The 25,446-nt window shown below is 38.9% G+C and overlaps 1 protein-coding gene across 4 annotated transcripts in view; it reads left to right on the forward strand.

Moving 5' to 3' along the window:
* The window catches only part of MTUS2 (microtubule associated scaffold protein 2), a 688,859-nt gene that overhangs the window by 462,875 nt on the left and 200,538 nt on the right, over window positions 1–25,446 (forward strand). For all 4 annotated transcript variants that reach the window (XM_024257582.3, XM_054528634.2, XM_054528635.2 and 1 more), the window contains exon 6: window positions 7,063–7,224. In XM_024257582.3, the coding sequence (XP_024113350.2) occupies window positions 7,063–7,224 (162 nt within the window). The remainder of the gene's footprint in view (window positions 1–7,062; window positions 7,225–25,446) is intronic.

Below are 25,446 nucleotides of genomic sequence, written 5' to 3' on the forward strand. Positions count from 1 at the left end.
TAATGACAAGTGGACACATTTTCATGTACTTATTTCCCATTTATATATCTTCTTTGGGGAAATGTCTATTCAAATCCCTTTCTCATTTTTAATTGGGTTATTTGGCTTTTTATTGAGTTTATAAAAATTCTTTTTGTTTTTGAAACGGGGTCTCACTTTCTCACCCAGGCTGGAGTGCAGTGGTGTGATCACAACTCACTGCAACCTTGACCTCCTGGGCTCCAGAGATCCTCCAACTCCAGCCTCCCAGGTAGCTGGGACTATAGGTGTGTACCACCATGCCCCAGCTAATTTTTTTTTAATTTTTTGTAGAGACAGGGTCTCACTATGTTGTGTAGGCTAGTCTCAAACTCTGGCCTCAAGCAATCCTCCTGCCTTGGCCTCCCAAAGTGCTGAGATTACAGGTGTGAGCCATCATGCCCAGCCTATAAAAATTCTTTATATATTTTGTATACTAGGCCCTTATCAGATATGACTTGCAAATATTTTCCCCAATTCTGAGTCCTTTTGACTTTTTAAATAGTGTCCTCTGATGCACAGATTTTTTATTTCATTGCAGTCCATTCACTTCTTAAGTTTTTTTTTGTTTTTTGGATTTAAAAACTTTTAAAATATTTTTATATTTAATTTTTGTGGATACATAGTAAGTATATTTATGGGTTACATGAGATATTTTGATACAGGCATACAATGCATAATAATCAAATCAGGTAAATGGGGTATCCATTATCTCGGACATTTATTCTTTGTGTTATAAACAATCTAGTTATACTCTTTTAGTTATTCTTAAATGTATAATTAAATTATTTTAATTATAGTCACCCTGTTATCCTAGTAAATACTAGGTCTTATTTATTCTATTTTTTGTGCCCATTAACCATCCCTACTCCCTCTGCTCCCACCCACCACTACCCTTGCAGCTTCTAGTAACCATCCTTGTGCTCTTATCTGTATGTGTTCAGTTGTTTTAATTTTTAGCTCCCATAGATAAGTGAGAACATGGGAAGTTTGTCTTTCTGTGTCTGGCTTACTTCACTTAATATAATGACCTCCAGCTTCATCGCTGTTGTTGCAAATGACAGGGCTCCATTCTTTTTTATGGCTGAATAGTTCTCCATTGTATAGATGTACTACATTTTCTTTATCCATTCACCTATTGATGGACACTTTGGTTGCTTCCAAATTTTGGCAGTTGTGAATAGTGCTGCAACAAACATGGGAATGCAGAGATCTCTTCAATACACTGATTTCTTTTCTTTTGGGTATGTACTTAGGAGTGGGATATATGTCTTCTTCTCAACTTGTTTGACCTTTAGGTGTCACATCTAAGAAACCATTGCCTAATCCAAGATCATTCACATTTATACCTGTGTTTTCTTCTAAGAGTTATATATTTTTAGCTCTTACATTTAGGTATAAGATCTATTTTAAATTAGTTTTTGCTAATTTAAAACAAATTATGGTGTGAGGTAAGAGTTCAACTCCATGAGATTTTGATAGATGCAATTGATCAGCTCAGGGGGTCCACACACTGTGAGGAATGAACTGTAGGAACTGTCCCTGGAGGAAGAATAAGAAGATTGCATTCCCCGAGGATTTAATGCTGAAAGAGCATTTTGTCCTAACAGTTTAATGAGAAAATTGTAGAGAGATTCGGTTTATGTACTGAACTGGACCCAGCTGGATTCTGTAATCATGTGGAATATATAACCTTGCAATTTTTCAGTAATATATATACCTTTTATTTTACTCTAATGAAGGAGATCTTACTTTTCAAATGGTAAGTTGATGATGTGATGATTCAGATATCTACAGAAGATGACCACTGTTCAGCAGTGAAGCAAGAGGCTATAGTCCTTTAGTTCCTCTGAGCAGTGGAATACCTTCATCCTTCGGGGAAAACGGTGTGATGGAAGCAGAGTGTCCCACTGGCATGGGCACAGGAAGGGAGTTAAGGAGAATGAGCTGGCCACCAACCAGCTCAATATTTAAGAATAATATAGGGGGCTGGGCACAGTGGCTCATGCCTGTAATCCCAGCACTTTGGGAGGCCGAGGTGGGTGGATCACCTGAGGTCAGGAATTCAAGACCAGCCTGGCCAACATGGTGAAACCCCATCTCTACTAAAAATACAAACATTAGCCAGCCATGGTGGTGGGCGCCTGTAGTCCCAGCTACTCGGGAGGGCGAGGCAGGGAAATCACTGGAACTCAGGAGGCAGAGGTTGCAGTGAGTCGAGACCATGCCACTGCACTCCAGCCTGGTGGACAGAGGGAGACTCTGTCTCAAATAAGTAAATAAATAAATAAGAAAAAAGAATAGTATAGGGAAATTCTCTCAATGACATATGATTGTTTACTGGAAATGCCTTTTCTCCCTACTTCATACGCTTCAACTAACAGTTATTAACCTCTGTTCTCTATGGTCTCTTACATTTCTGCATGTCTTTTAAACAGAGGTATTGACAGCGCCACTAACTGCCAGCCTTGCCTCAGCCCAAAATATCCTCATAAATGTTGATCCCCAGTGGAGTAGTGCTGCCCCTCTTTGGAGACACTTGTTTTGATGTTTATTTTTTCATGATACTAAGCCTTCTTTGTATCTCTATCATGTAACATGGTCCTAGGGTATAATTATTACTCAGCATGTTTGCTGATTTTACATCTGTGCTTGCTCTTCTTTCAGTTATGTTGCAGTCGGAAAAAGAAGACTTAATTGTGTCCATTGAAAATGTTGACATTTTTCATGGAACTTAACAAGCTGATTCTGGAACTTATGTGCAAAAGTAAAGGGCCAAAGATAGTTAAGACAATTTTTAAAGTAAAAGTTCAAGGTTGTGATATTTGTCTTATACAGGTTTAGTATACCAGGACTGATCTTACATTGTACTGAATAAATGCAGTATGGCATTGGCATGGTGATAGACAAATAGACCCATGAAATGGAATAGAGAACTCAGAAATGGAGCCTCACGTGGCAGACAGTGGATATTTCTTCATCAAACCACTCCCTTTTCCTCTGGACATAAACTAAACTACGTTTCCCAGCCTCCCTTGCTGGCTCTTGTGACTGAGTTCCAGCCAGTAGACTGAAGGCAGAAGTGATACACGCCACTTCCAGGCATGGCCCATGAAATCTTCCTGTGAACAGTTCACTTTCCTCTGTCTACCAGCTGACTGTTAAGTTCTCAAGAGATCTAGAGTAGGGCAAAAGCTCAAGATGAAGAGAGCTTTGGTCCCTGAATTCATCCAAGGAGAGCACACAAGGCAGCAGCCCATCCAGAGCACCTGCAAAAGATGATTCATGATCACAAATTAAACTTTTGCTATGTTAAGTACTGAAATTTTGGGGTTGTTTGTGGGTCTGCCCCAATAAATCATGTTTGAATGGAAACTTGGCATATAACAGCTGGCTTGGCAGATAATTCAAGGAAGTTAGCCTATTTAATATACAGGCCTAGGACAGCGGGCTGCTATATAGAAAACAACACCAACAAATTCAGTCTCTTCCCAATGTAACATTCTAGGTGGATTGATGATGTAAATGTGAAAACGGAACTTTAAAACTTTTCAAACAGTACATAGGAGAACATCTTTATGATTTCAGGAGAGAGACTGAAAGTCTAAGACAGGCAAAGTACAAATCAGGAGGGAAAGACTGACGACAATCAGTTGCATTAAAATGAGAAAGTTCTGAATAAAGGCACCATAAGTGTGAAGACAAGCCAAAGACTGGGAGAGTATTTGAAATATATCAATATCCAATATACTGATACCCAATATAGAATCCAATAAAGAATGTGTCCAGACTATTTAAAGAAGTAAGGCTAACCACGTCAATTATGGGCAAAAGTTATGAATGGGCATCTTATGGAAGAGAAAAACTTGAGTAGCCAATAACTATGTGAAAAAAATCTCAGCCTTGCCACCTGTCAGAAATGTATAAATTAAAACCAGTTAATAAAATTAAAACAGTTGCCAAAATTAAAATCCAGTGATGCTACATTTACTACCTCTGGTTAATGTGAATTGCAACAAGCAATTTGGAAAGCAATTTTGAATATCCAGGAAACTGAGCAAACTTCCCTGTCATAGCAGTTTTTCACTGTCAGTGGAATTGATGATGTTTCATACTTCTTAAGCTTGATGGTCAATTGTGTTATCTTCACCTTTTTGTATGTCTGAAATCGTTTATCATATATTTTTAAGACAATCATACTCTCACTCTTCTCTTTAGTCTTTCATCCTACAGGTATTATCAGATTTACCTCAGTCCTTTTCTTTCTTCTCACGTCAAGCAGCCCATCTGATATTAATCCTTGAATACTTTCCAAGTGGTTTTCCCAAGAAAAACTGACTTGCTGTAATAACTTAGCCCTAGAACTTAAAATTAGCATGTACATTAATAACACATAGAACATACTATGTATCAGATACTAAGTATTTTTTCATATCAACTCTTACATTAACTTTTTAAAAAATTTCCTGGCTTTAGCTCCTTTAATTCTCAAAACAGCTCTGTGAGGTAGATTATCACTATCCCCTCTTATGAGTGAAGAAACTATGATGCAAGAGAGGTGGTAGGTAGAGGAGGTGGTATTCAAACCCTAGCCATCTTGCTCCCAGATCCGCACCATTAACCACCTTGCTGATGTTTCTTCTGTGCTATGGTCAAATGGAAGGGTAGGTAAATTTCCTGGGTTGTTCAGGCTGGAGTTGGTTCAGATTGGTTGGGAATGAAAAGACTGAATTAGCCATGTGAACCATTTCCACTGGCTGAATTCTCCAGAACATTTTTCTGGCTCACACAAGCAGTTTATTTCCAGTTGTTTTCTTCCTCTTACCAAGCAATGGTTTAATGTTGTCAGCATTATTGTGAAGTACTGGGAGCATTTATAGATTGAACAGCCATTTCCAAATTCAGAGTATTTTTCATTTACTGAATAATGCATCTTTAATTACCAGCCAACTTAAGCCAGTTTTCAAAGAGTGGAACTGTTTATTGCCAGCTGTCTCCCATAATAATAGATAAGAATAGTGTTTTATATTATTTTATTTTTTGGTAATTCAAGCCCTCTCTCAGAGGGAAGTACATAGTTCCCTGATACTTGTACTTCAAACAGATGAATTACTTCCCAGCCTGGAGAGCAGCCAAATCTCTAACTTGACGTGTTCACAGAATAATAAATTTCATGTAAGAGAATGATGCCAGATGCAAGAGGATTTGATACAAGTGCGTTTGAACTCTACAGATGATACAAAATATTTCTCTTCTTAAGAAATTTTCATAAATTGTTAAATAAAAGACTGTGTGAGAGATTTCATGCTCAATTCAGCTTCTGCTACACATTTCAGTGAACAGATTATTCTGGCAGTATGTCAGCAGGAGGCTAGACATTAGATAATTACTTGTGAAATATTTCTAGTGGTTGAGCCATGCCCCATGTGAAAATATCTTTCAATCCCTGAGAGATTCTCTGAGTTCTAGCAATGGACTGGTACATCCACTGGATAATTCAGAAGCTGAGGCTCACTGTGTTTGCAAGTTCATGGTGTTGCTTTTCCTGGTTAGGTTTGCATCAAACATATTTTTTATCTGCATTATTTTTTATCTGACACTCAGGATACAGTGCAGATCCTTTCAATGGAGTTTCATTGCATTTATTTTCTTTGCATAGATCAAATACATTCTGTTAGTCCTATGTAGAACTATTTTAAAAACCTTGCACAGCACCTTAAAAGAACTATAGGGCATAGGTCCTGTTTTAAGAAATAGTACATTCTTTGATTTCTTCCTAAATATGCTTTTCTTTAGAAACAACAGAAATCTCCACAATTTTAAACAGAATTTCAGGTGTTAAGAGGGAGAAAAACAACAATCTCTTACTCTAAATGGTTGAATAAAATGCCTGGATGTTAGGAACATTAAAGCCATTTTAATAATGTTATCATTTTTATGCAGGCCTTATCTAAATAGAATGTTTAGACTAACCTTTGAAAAGGATGAAAACAAAAAATTTAATCCTTTACTAAAATGTTGTATACTTCATCCAGCTGTCATGGCTTATTTTTCATGGTAGATGGTCATATTCCTACCACTGGACTGTTTTATTCCAAACAAGTGGTAATCTCCATGCATTCAGGCTCTCTAAATTAATAGATTAGCCTCACAGCTGTACTCAGAAGTATATTATAAAGACTTACCCTTTAACAGAGAATAGATAGTGATGTCATTGTCTTTAAGAGATTGAAAATGTATTAACCACAAGGTTTAGAAAGATATAGAAGAAAAGTTTAGGCCAAACAACTTTGCATATTTAAATTTGACACAAACACAATCCCAGTATGCCATATCTTCAGAGCCTCAGAGCAGTGGATTATAAACAAAGAGGCTCTTTCTAAATTGACTAGTAAACTGTAATTATCAATAAATGTCTTCTACCTTGGAAGTAATTCAGGGTCCTCACAGTTTGGTGAGACCTCAGCTTTTCAAACAGAAAGCTTGCTTGAGTTTCAGAGAGATTCTCTTGTCCCCATGCTCTCTACCCCTCTACCTTCATCCCAAGCCTCCTCTTCTGGAGGTCAAATGAGCAGGATTTCAGGGAGCTCTGAATAAAATTCCTGGGCTCATGGTACATGTGTATATTCCTGTTCTTACTTCTGGGTCACTCACGCTGTATTTCAAAAATAAAAGGCTGTTCATTCTGAGTTATCAAATAAGTGTTTATTATATACACATACATTTGCACATACACATAAGCGAACTATGTGTGTGTGTGTGTATGTATGTCTGTGTGTGTGCGTGCATGCATGCAGGCTGCTCCTGGCTTTTGTGGAGCCCCTTTTAGTGCACAGGATTTGTGTGACAGATACTTATGCCGTGGCTAAAGGGAGTTCTTTTCTACATAGGGTTCCAGAAAAATACTTTTCAAGGTCACTCACTAAGAATCAGGTCAAGTTCTAAAGCAGATGACGGCAGTAGGATTGGTTGGCAAGTGCAAATGGTGAGGGCTCCATCCATTTTTCATGAAGTTATAATTAACACGCTGTCTGCCTCCCACAGGTTCAACCTTTGGGAATGAAGAACAGCCAGTTCTGAAGGCATCTCTGCCTTCTAAGGACACACCCAAGGGGGCCGGCCGGGTGGCCCCTCCAGCATCCTCCAGTGTGACAGCACCCCGCAGGAGTTTACTTCCAGCGCCAAAATCCACTTCCACACCCGCTGGTAAGACTTTGTGCCTTGGAGAGGCTCCATGGTGGAGTGCCCTTTCTGCATTAATAAAAAGTCTTTTGAAAGCCCCTGTGCACATCAGTTATTTAGAAGGGATGATTGATTAAATGATAGTTAATAACAATAATACCACTGCTTTTAAGGCACTTTCATATATTCATGTTTAAATTCTCGTAACTGCCTCTCACTCTTCCCATGACTGGTAACCCTTTGAATCACACAGTTTCCGTTTCAAAAGCTATTTTAAGCAAGCTGGCATTTGGCTCAGGGAAGCGGGTGCTCACGATATCATCGCAAGGACTGAAGGATAGCAAGCTTCAGGCTGCGCCTCCAGGAATGAGCCCCAGAACCCCAGAGAGAAGTGCTGCCTCTGCAGCAGTCCGGGAGCGCCATGCGTCTGCTGGCTCTAGGCTCACATCTCCAAAGCTAGGATCCAGGGATGGATCCACTACTCCCATGGTAGGGTTGGCTCTAGAGTCACACTGTGCCTGCCGGGTTCAGTCCAGCAAAACTGATCCCCGTGCCCTACCTGTGCATACCCACAAAGCTAGTGACTTGACATGCAGAATTCAGCTGACTCAAAGGTGTAACTGGCACAGGTGCTTGTCAGCAGAAAGTGCCGAGGCAGCATCAGTTGTGACCCCTGCTATGCTTCTCCTCCCATCCCTCCCACAGGAGCATCTATTTGCCTGCAGGGATGTTTGTGTATCTTGTTCCTAGCTTTTCTTTTTCTACATTATAGAAGGCAAATTTATCAGGATGATAGAATGAATGTTGAGCCCTAATTCACCATAGATGGCTCATCCATACCAGTGTTTATTCCTCCATATTTTTTCTATGCTCGTATCAATGTATCGTCATATCAATGTATATACATATGTAAACATACAGGTTTTATAGATATTTTTAAATGAGACTGCATTATATCAATTTTTCTACATGTTGCTTTCCTTACTCAATGTAGGTCATAGAAATACCCTTGGCAATGGTAGGGCTCATTCTTTTCAATGGCTGCATGCTGTGGATATGCCATGATTTATTCAATCATTCCTTCACTAGTGGGTATTCATTTTGCAACCAGTATTTGCCACAACAAACAATGCTGCAATAAACAGCCTTGAGTGGGTGGCATTGTTTCTATGGGATTAGTTCCCTGGAGTAGTGTTGCTTTGTTTGATGCATTAATAGATGTGGATAGATTGCCTTTCAGAGAGGCTCCACCCATATCCCTGCTAGGAATAGGTGTTATCCCTTTCTAGAATTTTGGTCCGCTTGATGGGAGTGAAGTATTATCCCAAAGTTGTTTTACTTTGCATCTCCCTGACCACTAGACTAGCTGGAGCCTCTTGCTCTAGCAGCACCTTGCAGTTCCCTTTGTTAAGACTTAAATTGGCTCATTTAGTTTTGTTCTTCCTCAGGGGAAGGTAAGCTTCTGGGGGTGGTGACTGTGTCTATTTTAACACAGCATCCTCATTGCCTGCCACACTGACTGACTCACAGTAGGTATTTAACATCTATGGGTTAATTATTGAATCAACAAATGAATGACTGGATATCACATGGCATTTGAATCTTTCAGCTACAATTTATTAACAGTTTGGCCTTGGTTTAATTAGAAAATAATTAGACAACCCTATGGTATGTTAAAACACAGTGATTGAATCAACCTTTATAGCCCAGTGTTTCTCAAGCTTTAGTGTATCGGTGTCACCTACAGGGCTTGTAAAAACACAGATTACTGGGCCTTATCCCCAGAGTTACTGGTCCAGTAGTTTTGGTTTGGGGCTCGAGAATTTGCATTTCTAACAAATTCCCAGGTGGTGCCTCTAGACTAGGGATTACACTTTGCGAGCCACTTGTAGAAAAATGGGTTAGGAATTTGAAAAGACAGTTCTTAGAAAAAGACAGGCAAAGGGCTTTTAGCCATATGAAAGGATAATAATTGGCCTCACTGATAAGAAAAATGTAAGGTGAAACTACAATAGATTATGATACCCTACCAGTTATACTGGCAAAAATCCAAAAGTTTGACAACGTATTCTGTTTGTGAGGCTGCAAGCAAACAGGCATTCTCATACATTTCTGGTGGGAATATAAAATGGTACAACTAGGAAGAGGAGTTTGGCAGTATCTAACAAAATCATACATGCATTTATTCTTTGACATAATAGTCTCATGCCGAGGAGTCTTTCCAAAAGGTAGACTGACGAGAATACAGTGTATGGAGTGATTCATTGCAGCACCCTTTGAAGTAGAAAAAGACTGAAAACAACTCGAATGTCCATTAATAGGGGGCTCACTGAACAGATTGTGGTATATCCACAGGATGCAGTATTATGTAGCTGTTATATGAATGGGGAAATAGCTCTTTGTATTAACATTACTAGAAAGTGATTTCCAGGAGGTCATTGACCAATAAAAGATGGAGGAAAAAATGTAGTAGACTAGGTTTCATCTAAACAATAGGAAAATGTTTTATATGAACTTCTGTTAAGAAAAAGCAATAGAAGAATAAGCTAATACATTTTTTAAAAAATGATGGCCTTCAGGGTGAAAGAAGGAATAAAAGGAGAGAATAGAGATATAGGTTAATGATACATTTTGAATGCACCTTGTTTTGTAGATTTGAAATTACATAGATATTTTACACCATTATACATTAGATGTTAAAAGATAATATCTAAAACTCAAAAATGAAATTAAACAAATGGAAGTAATTGCATAGCCCATTGATGGCATAACCACACAGAGAAGTACATTCCCAACGGTGTATACCTCAGATTCAGAAAGAATTGCAACGAAAATCTGAAATTATTGATGGTAGTGTTAGTATTGTGATTCTGCATCTGCTGTTATTCTGAATATGTGTATTATGGGATGAATGTGATTAGGGGTATTATAGGATAAAGTCAGAACTCATCTGAAATTTATCTTTAAAACAATATTCTCAGCTCTACCCACTGGAAAGTTGTAAGTGGTGACTAAACCAGTCATAATGAGCACTCCTAGAGCCCAGGTTGTGATGTCTAAATGGACTTCCCAGTAGAGGGAGACAGGGATCCTTGAAGAAATGGCTGTTTCAGGTCTAGGACAAGAAATGTAGATCCTAGAACATCTTGCCATACTAGCTGGCTAAGAAGAATATAAAAACTATGAGGATTCTGTTGAAAGGACCTACGGGTCAACTTGAATAAGCTCCTACTGGTAAAAAAGAAAAAAAAAAAAAGGAAAAACTGAAAGAGTTTGAATATCAGTAAGATTAGTATTTACAGTGAATGAATACCCATCAATGAGGGCATATGATAAAAAACAAAACCAGAAAAAAAAAACCTCCAAAACTAGTCACATTGGAGTATGCTAGGAAATGACCTCATTATTTTAAAATCTGGTAAATAAAGGAAAAGAAAAGCCTTTTAGTAATTTCTCCTACTCAGTCTGTATCTCAAGATAACCAAATAGCTGGTGAGGGGGAAGTTTCTCTTTATAAAAGTATTCCAGCTAATACAAAACACATTATAAAACATCCCTTTTTGCCTCTTCTGATGAATGAGTTGATAAAAGCAATGATCATCAGTATGAGGAATCACCAGACATTACGAACTGTCCAGATGGAAATATATACAAATTACCTGGGAATTAGTCTTTGGGGAAAAATGGATTTGGTGCAGCCTCTGGATTTAACTACTGATTTACTAGAAATACAAAGGAATGCAGAGAAGCACGTTAAAAACACCATGAGGATTGAATCAGCAAACCTAGACTCTGGGAGGCTCTATGGGACACACCCTCTGATGTACTCGGCAAGAGCAACAACAACAAAAAGTGTGGCAAACAAAAACCAAACATCTTTGGGGAAAACAAAGAGGGCATGGGAACCTGTAGATTACAAAAAAATGTAAACATATCAGCCAATTTTGGAGCTAATTTTAGATCCTAATTCAAACAAACATTTGAACAAAAATTTGAAATTCAAACAAAAATTCAAAAAAACTTTGGAAGATATTGGGAAAATATGAACACTGGCTATATGGTGATATTAAGGAATTATTGTTAATTTTTTGTTTAGACAAGTCTCTGTCTGTTGCCCAGGCTGGAATGCAGTGGCGCGATCTTGGCTCACTGCAATCTCCACCTTCTGCGTTCAAGCGATTCTCCTGCCTTAGTCTCCCAAGTAGCTGGGATTACAGATGCGTGCCACCATGCCTGGCTAATTTTTGTATTTTTAGTAGAGTTGGGGTTTCACCATGTTGGCCAGGCTGGTCTCGAACTTCTGACCTCAGGTGATTTGCCCGCCTCAGCCTCCCAAAGTGCTGGGATTACAGGCGTGAGCCACCGCACCCGAATTATTGTTAATAGTTTGAGTTTGATGTATTTGTGGCTATGTTTTTAAAAAGAGTCATGTTTTAGAAATTCATGTATATGAAATGCTATCTGGTATTTACTTCAAAATAACCTAGGATGGTGATGAGCAGAGTCTATGACATAAAAGAGGAAACAACACTGGCCACACGTTGCTCATTGTTGAAGCTGGGTAATGGAATACAGTAAGTTAACTCAGCTAGTCTCTCTAGTGTCTGTTTAAAGAGTTATATAATAGCATGGTAAAATGTGTAGAGAGAGTGGCTGTTTTCATGGAAGTGAAGTTAAATGGAAATAAGGTATTTCAAATGTTGAGAAGAGGAAAGGCAGGTAGTGTGACCCTAAGTTTCATTACTTTTCCAAGTGTTTCTGCTACATAAGGGATTTCTGAAAGCCATGCACTATCTATCTATCTATCTATCTGTCTATCTGTCTATCTATCTATGTATCTATCTATCTTATTTATTTGAGACAGAGTCTGGCTTTGTCGCGCAGGCTGGAGTGCAGTGGCATGATCTCAACTCACTGCAACCTCCACCTCCTGGGTTCAAGTGATTCTCCTGCCTCAGCCTCCTGAGTAGCTGGGATTACAGGCGTGTACCACCACACCGGGCTAATTTTTGTATTTTTAATAAGGACAGGGTTTCACCATGTTGGCTAGGCTGGTCTTGAACTCCTGATCTCAGGTGATCTGCCCGCCTTGGCCTCCCAAAGTGCTGGGATTACAGGCATGAGCCACCAAACCATACACTCTTGATAACAACTTTCTTCCACTTTGTATTACTTTATAAAACACTAATATACAGAATCTAATTTGGTTCTCACAAAGACTCTAAGAGATAGGCAGGGAAATTATTACAGATGCAGAAAGTGAGACTCAAGTGAAATGGGTTGTCCAAGGTCACACAATGGCATCCAGAAATAAATGGATGTTGTATATGTTCCCAGTCCTTTTCTTATAATAATAGTATAAATATCCAGCTAAGGACTATCAGAATTCCATCTGTGGGCTGCAATTTGTCTATTACCAATAGATTGCATGTGTGTGAACGGGGGATGGTGTTAAGCAGGGCGATGCCCAGGGCTTTGTGCTTCAGGCCAGGCTCTCTTTGAGATTACCCGGTTAGGAGTTCCAGTGGGGATGCCTTAACCTCTGTGGTCCTTCCCTATTCTCGCTCGTGGTGGAGCACACCCCACACTATTTGCGTTTTCCATAAAATAGTGCATTTTTGAGAAGTGTGCTCCTTTCCCTAAAAGCTGACATCACTCTGTGTGTGTGTGTGTGTGTGTGTGTGTGTAAACATTCACCCAGTCCTCCCTCACTGAACACATGTGTGTTATTTTCTCCAGAGGCAAAATTTTAAGTCTATAAACTTGCTTGTCCCTTCTTATGATGAGCTATCCCTTTCTTTGTTGAAAATTCAAACATTCTTTCAAGCTGCCCTACAGGCATCTGATATTTACTAGACTTGCTTTCCTAGGTATACATTTTTATGAGTGTAATAATTGCTTTTCTTCCTATTCCAGACCAAAGCACATTGGATAGTTGCTCCACACTTACCAATTCAGTGATGAGGTTACCAGGTATTATGTTGTGGGATAGGTTGTTCTGGAGATGTGCAGATGAGTGAGACACGATTCCTGTCCCCACGGGGTTCACAGGCTGATGGCGGAGAAGCACAAAGAAACAATTATTAAAACGTTGACCGATGTTTTAATGAGCTGTTATACAGCCTGACATGTGTCAGTCCTGGTCAGGAGGCTGCAGGCTCCCTCACTTATACAACTGAATGGCTAATACTGCCCTTACTGACTAGACTGAAGGCAAAAGGAGGACAAGTGTAGAGGAAGGACAGTAAATCTAGCTTTAGATGAGATGAGTTTGAGGTGCCTGGGAAACCTCCATCTAGCAATGTCCAGTAGACAGCTGGAATAAGCCAAGAGCTCTAAGGAAAGTTTTGAGTTGGAGATTTCCATGTGGAATTCATGGGCTTATCTTCGTGGCTCTGGGAATGGAGGCAATGGGGATGTGAGTTTGCTTGGGAGGACATGGAAAGTGCAAAGGTAACTGGGATTGCCGCCTTGCTAATACCAAAATGGGAGCAGCAGACGAAGGCTCATCTGGAGAAAGAAGAGCTTTCAGAGCACAGAGCGGGGCAGCAGCTGAGAAAATGGAAGCCATGAGCTCAGACTGTTCTTTGAGGAATGGAAAGGGGAAGGGAAGGAGGATAGGGTGATAGCTTAAAGGGGAATGGGCAAAGGGAAGTCTTGCTTTTTAGAATGAGTGACACTTGCCTCTATGTATAGAAATGTCAAGAAAAGGAGGGAGTAAAGGTGGGAAAAGTAAAGAAGTACTGGAGCCAGGCCTGTTAGGTGGTGGGGGTGGCACTAGGGCAGGAAGCCAGGCCCTGCAGCATGGAATGAGGGGGCTGATACTGGAAAGGAGCTGCACCACCTTGTCTTTGTCTAAGGCTAGAGGCTCCACTTGACTTGGGAGGTGGATTCTGGGGGAGTTTTGGCAAAATGGTTAACTTGCATTCTGCCCCTCCACTACCTACTGATTCACTAGTGAGAATGTGAGAACAGCAGGGCACTCCCCAAATGCCTGTCCATCATCACAGAGTAGCACCTACACCTGGTCTCAGCATTTCACCTGCTGCATTTTAAGTGGACTCAGAGACTGCAAAACAGCCAAATCCGCTCTTTGTCCCAGGGGTTGTTTTGCAACACTGCTTTTTCTGGATTGACTTTGCATATGCAAAAACAAATCCAGCTGGGTTTAAAAAAAAAAACTTTATAAAAAATAAATAAGTGTTCTCCTATTTTTCTATAGCAAATTGAAATACCCTTTTTTCCTACCATGTGACTGTAGAAGATTTTGATTCAGGAGCACTGACGCTCATCAGAGCTCCAGGACTAAGTAGTAATTGAAGCATGTGGTATAAACTGCTTTAGCTTTTACAAATATGTGACTAAACAGCCTTGTATCTGTAAAAATAGCAAAGCTCAAGTATGGACTAATGGATGGGATGGTAAAGATGCCTCACTCCTGCAAAGAGGCTGGGTGGACACCAATCCAGCTCTGCCTGTCTTAGCCATTGGACTCGGGACAAATCAACATTAAGGAATCTTCATATTTCTCAGTCAGTTAAAAAATGTGTGGGGATAATAGTTCCTACTCCATGGGATTGTTCTGAGAATTAACATAAGTGAAGGGACATAGAACAAAGTAGGCATATCTTTTTTTTTTTTTTTTTTTGAGACGGAGTCTCGCTCTGTCACCCAGGCTGGAGTGCAGTGGTGTGATCTCGGCTCACTGCAACCTCTGCCTCCCGGGTTCAAGTGATTCTCCTGCCTCAGCCTCCTGAGTAGCTGGGATTACAGGCACCCACCACTGCACCCGGGTAATTTTTTTTAATTTTTAGTAGAGACACGGTTTCACCATCTGGGCCAGGCTGGTCTTGAACTACTAACCTTGTAATCCACCCGCCTCGGCCTCCCAAAGTGCTGGGATTACAGGCGTGAGCCACCGTGCCTGGCCCAAAGTAGGCATTTCATAAAGGCTATTTGAGTTTTAGAGGGTTAACTGGAATGTGAAGAAATTTTAGAGGGTACAGACCCCTTCCAGTCTCTCAAAGGCAGAAGTGGGGTTTTAATGAAACCTACCATGTACTCTCCAGAATTGGTATTTATTGATGTTTTTGCTTTACCCCACCTCCACACCCGCATTCTACTCTGCCCATGATCAAATTTCTTTTTCCCCTGAATTTCCCCCTCAGAAACCTGCATTCACTAGTGCAGAGGAAACCCATGTTGCCATGAAGAACTTACCTGTGGTTCCACATATCTTCAATAAAGATGCCTGTGCAAGTCCAAAGTTAGGGGAGAAAAAGTGAAAACTGAAAAGCCCCTGTAATACTTTCAGCGCCTTTCTCTAAGTGATTATTTTTCCTACCTTTGTCTATAAACCCATAATATTTACTTACCAATTAAAAGGTAGCTCTTTCCTAGGTCATGTTCCCTTTAAGCTGGGAGTCCTGAAAACAGGCTGCATCTTGGTTTCCCTTTCCTGTAAGAGCCTCTGCTAGGAACGTCGAACATCTCTCTCTCTTTTTTTTTTTTTTTTTTTGAGACAGAGTCTCACTCTGTCTCCCAGGCTGGAGTGCAGTGGTGCGATCTCAGCTCACTGCAAGCTCTGCCTCTTGGGTTCACGACATTCTCCTGCCTCAGCTTCCTGAGTAGCTGGGACTACAGGCGCCTGCCACCTCGCCTGGCTAATTTTTTTGTATTTTTAGTAGAGACGGGGTTTCACCGCATTAGCCAGGATGGTCTCAATCTCCTGACCTCGTGATCCGCCCGCCTTGGCCTCCCAAAGTGCTGGGATTACAGGCGTGAGCCACCACGCCCAGCCAGGAACATCTCTTACACCCCATTCCCTCCCACACAACCTGTTCCCTCTTCCTCTCCTTTCTCTGGTGACACCTGTCTCTCCTTCAGGTCTTGACCTAAATGTTGCCTGTTCAAGGCTCTTCCCCTCGTAGCTCTGCTCACGAGTTTAGTTGTCTAATGATGTCTGCAATTGGCTAATGTCTCTCTGCCCCATATGTGCAGTCGTGGCTGTTGTACTCATCCCCAAATCCTTAGCACCAACAATGTGCCCAGCACAAAGCAGGCTCTCAACAAATATCTGCCGAATGAATGAAAGTTGCAATTCCCCTAGTGATTTGAGAGCACTTGCCACAATGAGTGCTCAAAGTACCTGTGTCTTGTTGCAGATGGTCACATAATGAAGCAACAAGACAAACCAGATATTTAAGATAAGTGAGAGACGTGCCCTTTGCCTTTCTGTTAGTATGGGCTCCAGCAGGTACCCGAGAACCCAACTGTTCCAAGCCTCTTGTGGAACTGTCCAGAGAAGTTTGCTTCTTATAGACACTGATAGCAAATCGTAGAGGCAGCTCACAGCAGCCCCCAGGGCACCTCTCTCCTAGTTTCCTCTCTCCACTGTTGTTAACCCTGTGGTCTCCTCCTCCAGGGCCCACAGTGAGGGGCAGCCCCAGCCACTGGAGAGCCAGTGAGACACGCCGTAGACAGTTCCTGAGTCTTGGCCCAAATCTACCAAGAAACTAATTTCAATGGTGTCTTAAGCCTCCGTTTTTGTTTTCAAAAGGCATAAAACTTTGTGTACGTTTTTGCATCATTGACTCAGCGGGGAGGTACTAGGGTGTTTTAAACAAAGATTTGTTTACACAGCAGAGAACCCCATGCCAGCCACTGGGCAGACCCTCAGCTGTGGCTCCTTGGGAACATTGCAGGTGTCCAGCAACCCCTGGTGGCTCTGCCTTTTCCAGCCTTTGAGCTGAGCTCACAGGTGATCACCTGCATCAGCTTCGGTCCTGCTGACCTCATGAGATGGTTGAGGTCATAGGGCTCGCTCGTTTAGAATATGTCTTGTCCTTCTTTTTTCATTATCAGGAGACTAAGATCCATGAGGGAGAGGCCTTCATTTTGTTTCCCAGGTCAGATAGGAGGCCACACACATTGCCTAAAAACCCAGAGAAAATGGAATTGAGTTGTCAAGGCAGGACATAGTTGGGAAAACAAAGCAGAAACTCATTTTAAATGTAACCAGAACTTTCTCTTTTCAGTTTCATCCAACTCTAACATCTAAGGTCTGCTTGCATTTCAAAATCATTGCTGCTAAAACGTAAATTTTATTACAGAATTTTAGCTTTGCATGTATCCTGTTGGTTTTAAATAAAGTCCAGCTTCTAAAATGAGATCTAATTTTTACATTACCTTGTTCTGTTATTAAGCTAATTAAAAAGCAGAAGGTAGGCATGCAGATTGTAGTTAAATCCCAAATAATTGGATTTCTTGGGACTTGTTTTAACCCTTGTTGGAAACACTCCTCAGCTGTGATACTTTGCTTCCTTCCCTTGGTGGCTGTAAGCTGATGATGGCTGAGCTCTTGCATGTCAGCGTCACCTGCTCAATTACCGTCACCCCCAGTTGTCCACTCAATGTGTACCTACAATAGAATGTACCCTGGAAGTACTTGGGCTGTTTCCTTTAACCTAGATTTCTGATGTGAGTTTTTGGTGAGTGATTCTTTTCTGATTCACTCATTGAACAAACATCTGAGTGCTTGCTTTAAGGCACAGGTGACTTGGATTCAAAGATAATTAGAACAGTCTTAACCCTTGAGGGACTTGGAAGTAACTAAACGAATTTGTAACCTAGTAATTAGAGTGAGAGTGAGAGGCCTATAATCTTATTATCTGGACTCCAGTTAATTCTAGCAGATCAGGAGTTCACGGTACGATGGATTAAGAAAAGAATGACCTGAAAAAAGTTTAAATTAAATATAATAAGTTTTATTGATGATTTATTTAATCACTTTCTATTATTTGTTTAATCATTTTCTAATTTATTTGTCATTTACTCATTTTTTTTCATTTCGGAAAAGATCCAGTGTAGTTTGCAGTAAAGGGCACAGGATTATAGAGATAAAAATCTGAGTAACAGAAGAAAGAAAAGCATGACAAAACTAGGCTTGGAGCTTCTGGGCTAAAGGTGAAAGAAGAAACACACTCAAGGGAAAAAAAGCCTGCCATTGCATCAGGAGAGAGAAACTTATTTCCTAGCACAAATGTTAAAGACTTTAATTCTGTAAATTTGAAAAAGTTGTACTGAGCAACATAATTGACAATTACTTTAATTATGTGTCTTAATTTTTTTCTGACAATGAAATAATTAGTTTAAAATGTGAGGATACGGAAAGCCTTTTTTAGTATGACGTAAAACCTAGAAACATTTTTAAATGGCAAAATTACATAAAATCACATAAAAATTTAAAACTTTCTACAATGAAAGACATAGAGTTGAGAAAGATGATAAACTGATAGAAAATGCTGCAACAAACTGTGAATATACATGCAGTTTAAACAACCCCTGAAAATCATAAGCAAAAAACAACTTAATTTGAAAAATAGGTAAAGATACGAATGTATATTTTACACACTAGAAGTACAAAGTGGTCGATGGCTATAAACATATGAAAAGATATTCAGATTTACTAATAACTAAACATATTCCCTTTTTAGAATGAGATACAGTCTTTTTAATACTGGATTACAAACCTTTAAAAAGATTTATTACATCCAGGGTTGGTAAGAATGTGATACACAAACACTCTTGTAGTGTTAGTGGGAATATAAATTGGTACACTCTTTTGAGAGCAATTTGCTAATAACTACGAAAATTTAAATTTATATGACAATCCAGTATTTCTACTTCTAGGACCCTCTCAAAACATCCTTGTTCAAGCAAGAATGATATATGTGCAGGAACTTTCTATGCAGCATTGGTTACAATGCTAAAAAAGTTGGAAACAGTCTAAATATCTGTCAATATGGAAATATGTAAATAAGTTATGATATAGCCATTTAATAAATGCTTATATAGTTATTAAAAAATGAGATAGATCTACATGAATTACATGGAAAGATGTCCATAACATGTCATTAAAGGTCAAAAGCTATAGAACACAATCTCATTTTTATAAAACTGAAATAAAATAAATCATTTTATGTATGCCTTTTTGTAAACTTACAGAAAAAGTTGGAAAATATCATTTAAATAATTAAGAGCTATTATCAGTATAGTGTTCAATTGGAGGAAAAGTTGTAATGAGGAAAAAGAACTTTCATTTTTAAATTTTGTTCTTTCTATATTGTCAGAATTTTTCCAGACGTTGCAATTTTTGCTATAAAATATATACAGATAATTGAATAAAAAGGATAATAATTTGTTCTAAAAAAAGAGCGTGAAGGATACAGAAAAAGATGAAACAAAAATATCTCAAAGCCTCACAGTTTATCATTAGACACTAATAACATATATTGGTATATTTCCTTCCAGTCTTTTCTCTATATGGGTATGATTTTTTTCATACCTCTTTTATTCTTTATGTATAGTTCTGTATCCTGCTTTTACAGTTAACGTTATATCCTAATAATTTTCCAATATCATGATAAATATGTGAAAAGGTTCTTTTTAATGATGTTATAATAACTGCATATTGATTAACCATAATTTGTAAAACTGCTTGTCTCCTGTTCATTTAGGTTGCTTTCAGTATTTCACTATCATGAAACAATGAAGTACAATGAATTTAATAAATTTATTTTGCAAAATCATATTTGGTTAGGGGTTTTCAAGACTATTTTCAGGCTTGATAATTTCCCTAGAAGGGCCCATAGGACTTAAAAGTTGCTATATTTATTATTATAATATATTACAGTGAAAGGATACAGAGTAAAATCACCAAAGGGAAAAAGCTCATGGGACAAAGTTCAAATGAAACCAGGCACAAGTTTCCAAAAGTCCTCTCTCAGTGGAATCACACAAAATATACTTCATCTTTCCAGCAATGATGTGTGAAAACATGAACAGATTTTGCCATTGAGAGAAAAACATCTGAGCCTGGTTGTCCAGGGTTTTTGTTATGGATCAGTCACACATACACACAGCATCTTTTCTATGTGTAAACTAGGCAAATTGATGCAGTATGGCTCAGGACTTTGGGCATGCAAAATGCTCTTGTGAATTAGAACATTTAAGAGCCCAGCTCTCAGGAGCTGGCCAGTGGCCAGTCATGAAACAGGCCCTTCTTGGAAGTGTGCAGGGTTTAAGCAATTCAAGTCTGCTTAATTATTCCTTTCCCACACAATGAGGCACAAGTTTCCCATATGTTCTTAGGATACATTCTTAAAAGTGGAAATGCTGAGTCATATTAAGTATGTCTTTGAAAATAACAGAAATATTTTGATTGGCTGTTTCTTTTTTTTTTTTACTTTTATTATTTTTAATTCACACATAATTTTATGTATGTACAGGGCACAATGTGATATTTTGATACATTATACAGTGTAATAATCAAATCAGAGTAGTGTATTAATCACCTCAAATATGTATCATTTCTATGCGTTGGGAACATTCAAAATCCAATCTTCTAGCTATTTGAGAATATCCAGAAATTGTTAATTAGAGTCATCTTATAGTGCCATAGAACACTAGAACTTACTCCTCGTATCTGGATGTACTTTTGTATCCATTAACCAACTTCTTCCTATACTCCCCTACCCCCTACCTTCCCCACCTCTAGTGACCACTATTCTACTCTCTCCTTCTATGAGATCAACTTTTTTAGCTTCCACATATTAATGAGAACATTTAGTATTTATCTTTGTGTGCTTGGCTTATTTCACTTATAAAATAATGTCCTACAAGCTCATCCATGTTGCTGCAAGTAACTGTATGTTGTTCTTTTTTATGGCTACATAGTATTCCATTTGTATATATACCTGTTTTAGTCCATTTTCATACTGCTATGAAGAAATACCCAAGACTGGGTAATTTATAAAGAAAAAGAGGTTTGTTTAATGGACTCACAGTTGCACACGGCTGGGGAGGCCTCACAATCATGGTGGAAGGTGAAAGAGGAGCAAAGGCATGTCTTACATGACAGCAGGCAAGGTAGTGTGTGCAGGGAACTGCATTTTATAAAACCATCAGATCTCATGAGACTTATTCACTTTCATAAGAACAGTATGGGAAAAACTTGCCCCCATGATTCAATTACCTTCCACCGGGTCCCTCCCATAATGTGGGGATTATGGGAGCTACAATTCAAGATGAGATTTGGGTGGGGACATAGCCAAACCATATCATTACCACATTTTGCTTATCTGCTAAATGAACACTTAGGCTGATTTTATATCTTGGCTGTTGTGACTAGTGCTGCTGCCATAAACTTGGGAGTGCAGGTATCTCTTGAACATACTGATTTCCTTTCCTTTGGATATGTACCCAGCAATAGGATTGCTGGGTAATATGGTAGTTCTATTTTTAGGTTTTTGTTTGTTTGTTTTTTGTGAGACAGGGTCTTACTCTGTCACCCAGGCTGGAGTGCAGTGGTGCAATTATGGCTCACTGCAGCCTGGACCTCCCTGGGCTCTGGTGATCCTCCCGCCTCAGCTGCCCGAGTGGTTGGGATTACAGACACGCACCACCATGCTTGGCCAATTAAAAAAAAATTTTTGTTTGTAGAGATGGGGTCTTGCTACATTGTCCAGGCTGGTCTTGAACTCCTAGGCTCAAGCAGTCCTCCCACCTTGACCTCCCAAAGTGGCGTTAGCCACAACCCCCAGCCTATTTTTAGGTTTCTGAGAACCTTCCATACTGTCTTCTATAATGGCTATACTAATTTCCATGCCCACCAACAGTGTGTAAAAGTTCCTCATTCTCTATGTTCTCACCAACATTTGTTACTTTTTGTCTTTTTGATGATGACCATTTTAACTGGGGTGAGATGACCTCAATATGGTTTTGATTTGCATTTCCCTGATGATTAGTGATGATGAACATTTTTTATATACCTGGTTGCCATTTGTATATCTTTTCTGAGGGTTGTTTGTTCAGCTCATTTGTTCATTTATTTATTGAATTATTTTGATTTTTTACTGTTGAGTTGTTTAAGTTCTTTTTATATCCTGGATATTAATCTCTTGTTGGATGAATCATTTGCAATTTTTTTCTCCCATTCTATAGGTTGTATCTTCAGCCTGTTGATTGTCTCATTTACTGTGCAGAAGCTTTTTAGTTTTATATAATTTTATTTGTATATTTTTGCTTTTGTTGCCTGTGCTTTTGAGGTATTCTCCATAAAATCTTTGCCCAGACCAATGTCCTGAAGTATTTCTCCTATTTTTTCTTCTAGTATTTTCATAGTTTCAAGTTTTACATTAAAGTCTTTAATATATTTTGAGTTGATTTTTGTATATGGTGATGGGGTCTAGTTTCATTTTTCTGCATATGGATGTACAGTTTCTTAATATCATTTAATGAAGAGACTTGCATTTTACCTAATGAATGTCCTTGGCATCTTTATATTACATGTAATATTCTGTTGACAATTGAAAGAATGCATAAGTATTTTAGATACCAGGCATATAAATAACAAAAATATTTTATGAAAGTCATTTCTTATTTCTTTTCCTTTTTAAAAAAGATATGTTTGTTAAGAATTCTGTATGCATCATGCAGTATTCTTAGGGGTTTGTATATTCAACTTCTGATACTCAAGGAAGCTGTAGTTTGGAGAAATTAAGTAACCCCCACACCCCTAGTCATACAACTTCTTTGTAGCAGGAATCAGCCTACGCCTGTTGGCCTTTAAAACCTATAGACCTAACTTCTGCTATTTAAATATTCTTACTTTGATGGAAGCCAATTAATTGCGTTTTATTGAAGTTACCTTGATTGAAAAATACGACTTAGAGACTTAGTTATTCTTGCTAGTTACCTTACATATAGTTTCCCAACTCCCCTACAATAATTCTGAGGTCTGTTTACACTCCTCCCTCTTAGGAGTTTCAGATGCAGGCCAAGAGCTAATGCCTTGTCCTAAACATGTTTGAGGTATATGGTCCACTCCTGTAATATTGATTTCCTGTAAGTTCATAATGATCATTGAGATCAGTGTGATGACAATGGAAAGTGTTGTGGATTTACTGCTAATGATTTTATATGTATATACACCCACACACACCCACATACACACACACTAAACATGCTATTCAGTGCTGTGTAAAACGAAGGCTCTCAAGTAGTCCTGAAACTTAGCTTTAGTCATGTAGAGGTTCTTCTTCTCAAAATTTTTATGAAAAGCTTTTCTGCTGTTCATATGTCAAATACAAAATCTCTCCAATGCATTGATCCATATAATTTTACACTAATAGTGGGGCTTTACCTGTTGACTCTTCTAACTGGCTTGCACTGTTGTAGCAAATAGGAAAATACTTGCAGCTGCAAATATTGATTTGAAGATGAATTACTTCTTGTCAATATGCCCTCTGATTCTGTCATATTGATATGATGCATTGTAGAAAATAAAATTCCTTTATTCAGACTAAGGTATAGAAGGATTTCTAGTAGTTGTATAAAAAATGAGTAACCTGGTATATTATTATTTGGGTTCCTGTCTACCTAAGGAAAAACATTCCCTGGGAATAGGCTGCTACTCAGTAGGCTAAAGAAACTCTACTTTTGTCATAAAAATTAATTTTGCTTCTTGAAAAATAAATTGTTATTGATTTCACACACTTAGGGATTTCTGGTCATACTGTAATTTAATAATATAAGTAGCTTGTTAACATCATCAAAATGTGTTTGTTGAGCACTTTGATGATGTGTACATGTGCCAGACAGAGCTGTTCTACCAAGTTCTCCCTGCCTTCCTCCAGTCCTTTCAAGTATCATTTTCTCTTTCTGTGCACATCTTAAGTGAAGAAAATGAGGAAGACCTTGCTAAAATAAAATACTCAGCTTTAGGAAAAAGCAAAGTAAGAAATAGGGTCACTTGATTGCTACTGGAATTGTGGTCCTAGGTAATTTGTGAGCTTATTCTTACTGTAGCATATGATATGCATTCCTTTAATGTAAATAACTCTAAAAGCATGTTATTTTCCGGTAATGAAAGAATCGTGGCACCTCTTAAGCTCTTGCTGACTTGGGAGTGTTCAGGAATCTCCCAGATTTGAGACTAGAAGAGGCAAGGTCAAAGCAATTAGGCTGCACTGGTATCTTCAGTGTCTTATTGCCCTGTGCTGACTGTGGTCTCCCCAAGGCTGAGTCTAGATTGCTGCCACAGTGTCATCTTATTTGTCATTGCGAAGCCAATAGGGAACCAGCAATTAGTTTGGGGGTAGAAGAGTTTGTAGGAGAATAGAAGCATTTAAAAGAATCTCTGTGGGAGAATAATAAAGATAATAAATATGAGCTCCATTTCTTTGCATGAGATCACAGAGAGAGGAAAATATAATGGAGATGATGTATACAATTTCTGGTTAAAGGAGCTGTCTACTTCATCACTTGGAGAGCCACATGAGTGCATGTCTTAGATGGTCTGTCTGCTGTTCTTTCTGGCCAGAAGAAGGAAAGCCAGGAAGCACTGGGAATCACAGGCTGCGACACCAAAGTCAACTCTCAGACATCCTGGGACTAAGGATCAGTGAACATTTGGATGGGCCTCCATTTGTTCAACATATATTGATTGCGTACCCTCTTCAAGCTGAACGCTTTGTTAGATACGTGGGGAAATCATGGTAGATAAGATAGACACAGTCCTTGTCCCTGTGGAGCTGTTGGGGGTCACAGGAGAGAGCAACATGAAACTTGTACTTACACACCTAATTATTGAATTATGTTTATGCTAAGTGCTGTGAAAGGGAAATGAGTGTCCAACAAGGCCATATGGTGCAGAGACATAACATAGTGCACAGAAAACATGCTGGCAGAGACCTAAAGCTTCCATAGAAGTGGCCGGTGATGATGAGGAACTGCATTCCATTCAGGTTAATGACATGAGTTGTTTCTTTGTAAAGCTAGAGGTTTCTCAAGCCTTTCTCCCCTTGAAATCTTGAACTAGGGCTGCTAACAATTAGATACCTTGTAAATTTGAAAATATATGCTCCCGCATTTTTTTCCAAGCCCTCTGTGGAGAAACTTGCAAGCTATGAAATGGTCTAAAGACAGCATGAAAAAAAAATTGCACAGAAAATTCACAGCAGTTTAATTAGTCTCTAATTTTACTGGGCAGTCCAGTAAAATTCATTGGAACAATTTGAATTTTAGGGGGGCACTTGATTTTAAAACCCTAATAACCTCATCCTCTATTACAAATTAAGTGGCTCAGGGTGCTATTTAGCTATTATCATTGAAATGTCACAGAAGAATCCAAGTAAGGGAAAAGATTCATTTATCTCTCTCTGCTATGCCTTTTAAATGCTTTCA

Source organism: Pongo abelii, chromosome 14, assembly GCF_028885655.2.
Source record: "Pongo abelii isolate AG06213 chromosome 14, NHGRI_mPonAbe1-v2.0_pri, whole genome shotgun sequence".
NCBI classification, from domain to species: domain Eukaryota; kingdom Metazoa; phylum Chordata; class Mammalia; order Primates; family Hominidae; genus Pongo; species Pongo abelii.